Source organism: Juglans regia, chromosome 16 (assembly GCF_001411555.2).
Source record: "Juglans regia cultivar Chandler chromosome 16, Walnut 2.0, whole genome shotgun sequence".
Classification (NCBI taxonomy): Eukaryota; Viridiplantae; Streptophyta; class Magnoliopsida; order Fagales; family Juglandaceae; genus Juglans; species Juglans regia.
The window spans coordinates 26,891,627-26,901,265 of NC_049916.1; the positions used below are offsets into that span (position 1 = coordinate 26,891,627).

The 9,639-nt window shown below is 33.5% G+C and overlaps 1 protein-coding gene across 1 annotated transcript; it reads left to right on the forward strand.

The window, feature by feature from the left end:
* The first annotated feature begins 5,152 nt into the window (after positions 1-5,152).
* LOC109003252 (probable protein phosphatase 2C 9) lies at positions 5,153-9,225 on the forward strand. Its single transcript, XM_018981320.2, has 6 exons — positions 5,153-5,425; positions 5,550-5,705; positions 6,684-6,920; positions 7,335-7,611; positions 8,489-8,643; positions 8,723-9,225. Exons 2-6 carry the CDS (start codon positions 5,670-5,672, stop codon positions 8,861-8,863), a joined length of 846 nt encoding a protein of 281 aa, XP_018836865.1. The 5' UTR covers positions 5,153-5,425; positions 5,550-5,669; the 3' UTR covers positions 8,864-9,225.
* The last annotated feature ends 414 nt before the right edge of the window (positions 9,226-9,639 follow it).

The window sequence follows — 9,639 nt, forward strand, 5'->3', positions numbered from 1 at the left end:
GAGATAAACGAATAGAAATTAGAAAACAAGTGACAATGAAGCAGCACACAGTCTCTTAAAATGAATATATATATACTAGCAGTAGGTAACGTCCAAGTGACGTTTGCCTATTTTTTTTTTTTTTACCTAGTGATTAAAGAAGTCCTTTTTAATGATATTGTAAATTTTTTATTTTTTTAAAAAATATTTATGATGATTAAAAATATACATGAAAAAAAGAAAAGAAAAATAAAAAAAGTGAAATATACATTCAGGACATATTTTCGGATTACTTTTTTGGTAGATGTATCAGTTCTTAAAAATATTTAGTAAAATTTCATCATTTATTTAATGATGGAAGATTAATATTTTATAAACTAAATTTGATAGTTTATGTATCATATGCTATTTATTTAGTTAATTAAGGATATTATCATACTTAAATTATGTTAAAATTCTAATTATTTATATAGTTTTAATTTTAGAAAAATATTTAATAAGGACTTAAAATATTTATCTAAGGACTTAAAATGAAGAGTTGAGATTAATTTCTTAAAAATATTTAATAAAATTTGATTATTTATTTAATGATGAAAGATTAGTATTTTATAAATTAAATTTGATAGTTTATGTATGATATGTTATTTATATTTTAATTATTTTAATTTTAAATTAGTTTAAATCAGTGTTTTAATAAGAGAAATTATTTATATATAAATTTTAACAAGAGAAATTATTTATTATAGTGATAAATATTACAGTCTTATAATTATATCTCTAAAGTGTGTAAAATTTGCACAATTTAAACAAATTTTAGATTCCAGACGTTGGATACAGTAAAACCGATGCCCCTCTCGGAAGTGTTTTTTAATGACGTTGTAAATTTTTTATTTTTTTTAAAAATGTTTATGATGATTAAAAATATACATGAAAAAAAAATAAAAAAAAATAAAAAAAGTGAAATACACATTCAAGACACATTTTCGGGTTACTTTTTCGGTAGATGTATCAATTCTTAAAAATATTTAGTAAAATTTCATCATTTATTTAATGATGGAAGATTAGTATTTTATAAAATAAATTTGATAGTTTATGTATCATATGCTATTTATTTAGTTAATTAAGGATATTATCATACTTAAATTATGTTAAAACTCTAATTATTTATATGGTTTTAATATCTGAAAAATATTTAATAATGACTTAAAATATTTATCTAAGGACTTAAAAGGAAGGGTTGAGATTAATTTCTTAAAAATATTTAATAAAATTTGATTATTTATTTAATGATGAAATATTAATATTTTATAAATTAAATTTGATAGTTTATATATGATTTGTTATTTATATTTTAATTTTAAATTAGTTTAAATCAGTGTTTTAATAAGAGAAATTATTTATATATAAATTTTAACAAGAGAAATTATTTATTATAGTAATAAATATTACAGTTTTATAATTATATCTCTAAATTTTAATAGAAATTATTTATATAATTTTAAAGTGTATAAAATCTGACCAATTTAAACAAATTTTAGATCCCAAACGTTTGATTTTACGGTAAAACCCCTGCCCCTCTCTCTTCCTCCCTCACTTTTCTCCTCCCGGATCTCTCTCTCTCTCCTCCCTCTCCTTCAGCGTACGCCGTACGCTCTCCCCATGCCCAATTCCTCCACTACCCAGCCCGGAGCCGCCGTGCACCGGTGAGTCTCACTGCCCCTTCCACCGACACCACCTCACTCCGGCGAGTCCCCCCACACCGGTCTCCCTCTCTCACGTTCTCTCTTCCTCTCTCTCGGTAGTGCACAGCCCGAATGGGCTTAATGTTGCTGCGCCGCCGTGCACCGTCCTCCGATGCCACCACCTCCACGGTAGCCTCCCCTGCCACCGGCCATCCTCCTCTAGCGAGCTCGGCCTCCATCTCCCTGCCGTTTGCCCCCACGAAGTCCACCTCTCTCTTGCACGGGTTCTCCACACCCACGGCGGAGCTCCACCTCCTCTGGCCACCGCACCACCACCGGGACCTCCTTTGGCCACCGATCACCTCTCGTAGCCATCCCCACGTCCAGCCGAGCCACCATGCATGCTCACCTCTCTCACGCTCTCTCCCTCTCACACACGGCCAGTTTTCCCTCCACCACAGTGATTTGTGTGGTGATTTTTTTATTTTGTGGTGATTTTGCTGTATTTTGTGGTATTTTTGTGATGAATTTGCTGTGATTTTGTGGGAATTTTGTCATGGTTTTGCTTTGAGGATGCAAAGAGATGGACGCGGTCTTGCTTAATTTTACCGTGGTCTTCTGATTACTGTTCATTACTGTTGATGTTGAACAGTAATTTATAGGCTCTTTTAAGTATAAGGCATATATATATATATATATATATATATATATATAGCTTCCAACATCACCACAGAATGCTTTTACATTTATTTTCTCGATCGTTCCTTTCGTCTCACGTTTACACACTCAGATATATTTTAGTGTGTTTGAATGGATAGATTTGTTGTTATTGTTCTATACCAAATTGAACGGAGAGGTACGTACGTACCAAGTTAAACAAACATAATTCACATGAATATTATATTCTTTATCAATTTTCAACCTTATCAAATAAATTCTTATATATATATATATATGTTATGAACACACTAGATAGAACTCACCCTTAAAAATCGGCTTATAAGAAATGGTGTCTAGGAGCTTATAAAGCACCATCCAATCTCATACTTAGTCGATATGAGATCGTAATAACCACCACGCTTCGTAGTTGACGTTCACGACGGTCCTGACGCTCATACGAGCTGACTATGCACTAAGTCTTTCCTAACCCTGGACAAATACTGTTATGCCGGCATTACCCTACACTACACAATTGCAACCGTACAAACATGGACTGCATACGTGGGGTATGTGGTTCTGATACTATTTGTTATGTACTTCTTAGGTAGAACTTACTCTTAAAAACCGGCTTACAACAAAAGAGTATTTAAGAACTTTAAACCACCACCCAATCTCATAATTAGTTAACGCGAGATCTTAACATATTTTTTGTAAGTTGAAATTCTTATATATATACATATATCATGATTAATTGTGGCAATGGTGATGTGGGAAATTCTCTGCCATTTCGTTTAGATTTTGAAAAAAAAGAAAAAAAAATCATTTTTAAAACCTACGACCTTGGGATATTGAGGCTGTTATCCTAGGAATCGAACGGAGAGGAGATTGTGCTCACTCCAAAAGTCAATAGTCTCCTGACTAACCTCATCTCTTTTATACTTTAAAAAATCTACATAATTTTTTATTATTCATACAATTTCTATATATCATATATATATTTTTTAATTTTTATTATTTTTTTCTTTTATCAAATATTTAATATATGAATAATAAATAAAAAAATTAAATTAGTTTAAAAATAATAAACTCAAAAAAAAAATTAAAAATTTTAAAAATTTTAAAAAAATATAATGTGTGAAGGTTGAGAGGTTGTGTAGCATTGTTCTTTATACTTATATCGAGACGTACATAAACATAATTATGATTCAAGCCCCTAGAATTCGTATAGACATTTTGAAAAAAAAAAAAAAAATCCAATAGTTTTGCATGTATTATATTCTTTAAACAAGTGGACAGGATTTATTTCATTGTTTTTTTTTATTTTGTTAGATGACTAGAAAGCACAGTATCAATATATTTATTAGGTAATTTTAAAATATAGATAACATAATATTCTAATTCTATCGTAGCATACTATGACATGATTAAGTTGCTAGTGTAAAGATTGATAAAAAGAGAAACAAATGCGATTGTCAAACTTTAAAAAGATTTCAAATTAAAGTTTGATAAGGATGGTAGGAATGGAAGGAAATGAAACAGTGGAACTTTAATTTAATTCACTCTAATTTTAAACTGAGTTTAACATTCAAACACTCAATTTTTAAATCATTAAATTCATCTAAACTCAAAATCTCTTTACACGTGATATCTACAAGGCCACAATATTTTTCAATTCAAAACCTTTTTTACACATATGGGATCCATAATTTTTTTGACTTTCTATAAATATATATAAACTTATCTTAATATCTAAACACATCTAAATTTATTATAAATAGGTCTTACAAAACTTACTTAACCATCTCAATTCATTATTATCCATAAATAATTTCACTCTATCTCAATTGAGCTCAATATCAAAACGGGGCCTCAAGTCTCAAATTCCTTAACCCTCAATAATACTCCAGGAGTCGCCCCCATTCTTGGGTTGAATCTACCATTGAAGAAGGTCCCCCTTCCTGCCACGTCCCTATCCACTTTGGTTGAATTGAGTGAGGTATATTTTAAAAAAAAGATTTAGTACACATAAGTCGATGCCTTAACATACTATTTATAATAATTAAAATGGGACCCATTATAACTTAAAAAAGAAATTAAAACATCAATAATATTTTTAGCATAATTGATATGAAAAGTTTTTTGGGTGTGTAAAAAATAAGGGTTAAAAATAGAATTTTTTTTCCTTTAAAATTAATCAATTTTTAAATTTATTTTTAGAAATTACTCTATATTTAACATATTTTTTAAATTTTTTTTGAGATGGCATTGAAATTTAAACACATGTTGTGTTTTCATTAGATACTATACGACATAAACACTCTGCGACAAAATATGTCGTTAACTTATTTAACGCAATATGGATACGAGGAGTTAATTGATAATTTGTTCAAACTTATGTAGAAAAATGATAAGATTAGAAAGTTAAATGGGTTTTTTTGAAAATCAAGTAAAATCTAGGGATTAAAGTAGTATTTAAGCAGTCATATTTTGCTCGTTATAACGTAAGAGCATCTTTCTTAGTAAAAAACAATATTTCTTCGTTTCACTCGTCCAGGCATCATCGAATTTTGTATATTTCAATGTAAAGGCTTACCGACTTAGGCAGTATGTATGTATGTATGTATGTCGTTTCCTTTCGTCTCGTCTCTGAGTTTGAACAAGTATTGGCTGAATTCTAAAGGAGAGAGGCCCCCACTCCCCACACACACGGTGACCAGACCAAAGGGGAAAAATGAATAAAAAAATACCCATTACAATACCCATTTACGAAGAACCGATGTTAATGTATGCTCAAGAAACCTAAGCAACAGCTGTAATAATCAAAACAAACAACAGTGTCAGCAATAAATCGAACAAATAGAAACAGAACTCAGAAAGTCAATAAGGGCAAGCTCTGCCTTTTAGCCCCTCTATACGATTACTACTTCAACGATTATTTTCTCATTATACACCCCTACATGATATATCCTTCTATATCAATTTTCTGGTTCACGGTGGTTTCGTGTTGTTATATCTCTTCAAAAGGACTCGGAAATTGAGAATTCAAGTCCTGGGCAGTTTGTTTTCTCTCGTTTTGCTGGAAAATTGAGGGGGTTCTTGGATCGGTAAGGGAAATTCTAAGTTACCCAATTGCTGATTTTGTTTGTTTTTTGGTTCTCGGACAAGTCATGAAGAGTTTTGGATGGTGGGGTTGTTTGGATGATCATAATTCTTGTTTTGATGTTGCAGGTTGTGATTTTCCCTGGAAAGTTGTGGTTTTTTCTGAGGTGGGGGGTTTTGGTGTCGGGAATTGGCAGGAGAGATATATGTTGGTTGGAAGAAGAAGGAGCTGAGGTGGCGCTGAATTATATGGATAGTTTGTGTTGCTTCGGTTCTGTGTCTCAGGTATGGATATCTGCATCTTTTCAATTTGCTGTGCCGTGCATTATATGCCAATATTCTTGTATTTGTAGATGTTCTTGCTGTTTTGGGATTTAGACTCGGAAAAGGCATTTGATCTATCATGTTATATAACGATCTAGTAATAGATTTGGCTATTCTACATAAGTTTAACGGAAAGGTTCCGTTTGTTAATAGCTGGGCAAGGCGAATTTACACTACTCTCTAGTTTAGTGAGGGTTACAGTAGGTGCACGAATTTTCAAAAATAAGAATGAAAAGGTTTTTAAAACAAAATCTCAATCCCCCGCACACGCCGTTTATAGTATTAGAAAAATAAGGGAAAGAGAAGAAAGTTGCTTAAAGAAATGCTATAGTATACTAAGGAAGCGAATTTTTGAGATTTTTTGTTTGTTGTTACTTGTACTTTTAATGAATGAATAAGCAAATATTGAAAAATCTTTCAACATTTCTGGTAAAAGGCTGTATCTAGGAGAGTACAGTGAGAGAATCATAATTTCAAAAGCATACTATATCATCTTTCATATTTTCAGATACTAAATGAAGAGGCTGTTTTTTGAGTTTATACCATACAAGTTTTTTATTTTCAACAAATTACTCGTGCCATGTTTGTGTTTTGTGGCTTCCTATCTTCATTTGAATTTTGGTTCGTAGATAATCTTTTTGTGTGTATTTGATTGGTTGATTTTGTAGAATACAGATGCTGATTCTGAGAATCGGTTAATCTGGTTGATGCCCATGGATTTACAAGTTTTATCATGCCGAAAATGTGGCAAATTCCTGCTGAACATGAATTTTTTTAGATGGATTTATAGTATAGGGTTAACTTTCAGAGTTCAATTCACTAAATAAGATTTTTACTTATTCTTAGATATGCATTTTCAGTTTTTGAAATTCATTTTGTTTCTTTTCTTATAAACATTATGCATGAGTTATTTAATGTTGAAATTTTCCTTGTCTTTAGGTTGGAGGACGTTCTTCATGTGGCTCTGGCAAGGGCAAGAGCCATCAGAGCCCAGTCAAGTATGGCTTTAGCCTAGTTAAGGGGAAAGCAAATCATCCCATGGAGGATTACCACGTTGCAAAGTTTGTACACTTACAAGGACACGAGCTTGGGCTTTTTGCTATATATGATGGGCATTTGGGAGATAGCGTACCTGCATATCTACAAAAGCATCTGTTTCCCAATATCTTAAAGGATGTGAGTATTGGATCTAAAGTGAAGCCTTAAATGTTTGGATCCTTATCTTAAAGGGCTCAAGAGAAAATTATCCTCTGAATGTTGCCTTAAAGGCACTTACTCCTCCTGGAAGAACAGGACAAAGGATGAGTTCATGTGTTCAAAATGACACATGTAACTTATCACTTATGAAAACGATTATTTTCTTCTGGTCATAGCAACCACAGTAATTATGATTGCTCCACATAGATTCCATTTTACACGTCTTTGTAGGGGAGAAAAAAGAGAGTAATATTAAAAATGGCTCTAAAAAGATCAGAATCATCCCAATCTTTCACCATAAGATGGATTAAAATTTCTAGTGAGAGCCCTATGTCCTTTTACACACACTGGCATGAGAAAGGTGCTTACATTATGTTTTATAATCAATTCCAGGAGGAGTTTTGGACCGATATCAACAGGTCCGTTACTAAAGCCTATGAGAGAACAGACCAAGCAATTCTCTCGCACAGTCCCGACTTGGGGCGAGGTGGATCCACTGCAGTCACCGCAATTCTAATAAATGGTCAGAAGTTATGCATAGCAAATGTTGGAGATTCACGAGCGGTTCTTTCAAGGAGGGGGCAGGCAATACAGATGACCACCGATCATGAGCCCAACACTGAGCGAGGCATCATTGAGAACAAAGGCGGCTTTGTCTCAAATATGCCAGGTTCTTTTACACATCTTTAGGCCTATGGTGTGAGTATGTTTTGGTAGAGGGGGGTTATGGTTGTGTGGTTGCTTGTATGTGTAAGAGAAATGGTGAGACTGAAGATCATTTGTGACTTCATTGCCTAGTTGGAGGGGAGTTATGGCCTTCATTTTTGTGGTATTTGGGGTGTGATGGGTTATTTCTAACTCATTGCTTGCTGTGCTTCAACATTATCGAAGGAAACCTAGTTCATACAGGAACAATGTCTGGTTATGTATGCTTCCTATTATCATCATATTCTTGATTGTGATTTGTGGAGGGGGTGGGGTGGGGTGGGGTGGGGTATTTGATATAACATCATGCATACCAAAGTTATTCTTTCTGATATTGGATGAAAAAAAATTATCTTGTGCAAAAATAAAATTGGTCACGTTTGATTGGTTGAACTGTTTGAAGGGGTATCGTTTGCTAGATTGGCTGTATATCAGATATGTTGCGGTGCGGGTTTCGCAAATTATATAGTCCATGTGCCAAACCTCACTTTTGAACCAATGGGGTATAACTCAACCGATAATCAGATAGAGGTTAAAATAGTTGCTTGAGGAAGCATATAGGACCTGTGGCTTTGGAATAGTTTGTAGCTCAAGTGAGGAAGATCACTCAAATTACTGTATAGGCAAGTAATTTCTCACGTTAGAGTCTAGATCAATAGGAAGACCTTAATTATATGATGTGCCGAAGGCTGCACTTGTTAAAGCCCCGATATTGGTGCTTGCTTTGACCACATCAAGTCTCTTCCTCTCGTCTTATTTTTTGTATTGAAAGGTTATGGTATATTAGCAGGGTGGGGTGGGGTTTTTGTTATAATAACTAATGCATGTTGCTCGCATATTAGGGGATGTTGCAAGAGTGAACGGCCAGCTAGCAGTTTCTCGAGCTTTCGGAGACAAGAACCTCAAATCCCATTTGCGATCTGATCCAGATATACAAAATGCTAATATTGACTCAGATACTGATCTTCTCATACTTGCGAGTGACGGTTTATGGAAGGTGATCCACCTCCCTCTCTCTCTCTCTCTCTCTCAACTGTACTGCATTTATCTTTATTGATTGTTTTCAATCAATCTAGGTCATGGCTAATCAAGAGGCAGTTGATATTGCAAAGAAGATCAAGAATCCACAGAAGGCAGCCAAGCAACTAGCTGCTGAGGCATTGAAAAGAGACAGTAAGGATGACATCTCCTGCATTGTAGTCCGTTTCAAAGGGTGATGCATAATAAAAAAAATAGTGCCCGGTTTCAGAATTTGTATGTCAAAAGGTTTCCAAGCATGGATGCAATTCCATAGGCTGATACCAGTTCAGAAATCTCATCAAACCCTGCATATTTTCGAAATTCACTTTAAAAGAAAAGGTTATTTATCCCCTCCCCTCCCCCACCCCCTCCATCCCCCTCCGCGCCCGCTGTAAATTTCTTGCATTTAGGTGGTGTGCTTTGATATTGCTTCATTTCTTCAGGTGTAGATTAATATTTAATACCGTTTATTTTTCTATGTAAGTTGCGTTGTGACTTCAAAGCAGAGTGTGGAGACTGCCATAATATATACAGAACAAAGTACATGGGTTGTATGCAATTGTTACAGTGGATACAAGAATGCAACTCTTCCCCCCTAGGATTTGCTTTGCTGAGCAAATCTTTGATGGGAAAATTATTATCACAAGTTATATATACTGTCATTAGCAGTATTCATATTTTTTTTAAGCATATTAAACTTATTGTTGATATAATTAAGGGTAAGGATGGCCTTAAGAGGATACCGATTGTACTGAAACTCAAAACAATCTCCAATCCAATTATCCACATATGGATGTTCTTTTTCTTCAAATATGCTATCTGCATAATCTATTATGTGAAAAAAGAGGGATCTCATTTCAAAGTCTCCTCTCCAAATTTGGCGAAAGGAGTTATTTGGGTAGTAAGGTATTCTCAGATATTTTGTGAAGAGTAATAAAAAAGTAATGATAGAATATTAAATAGTTGTAAATAA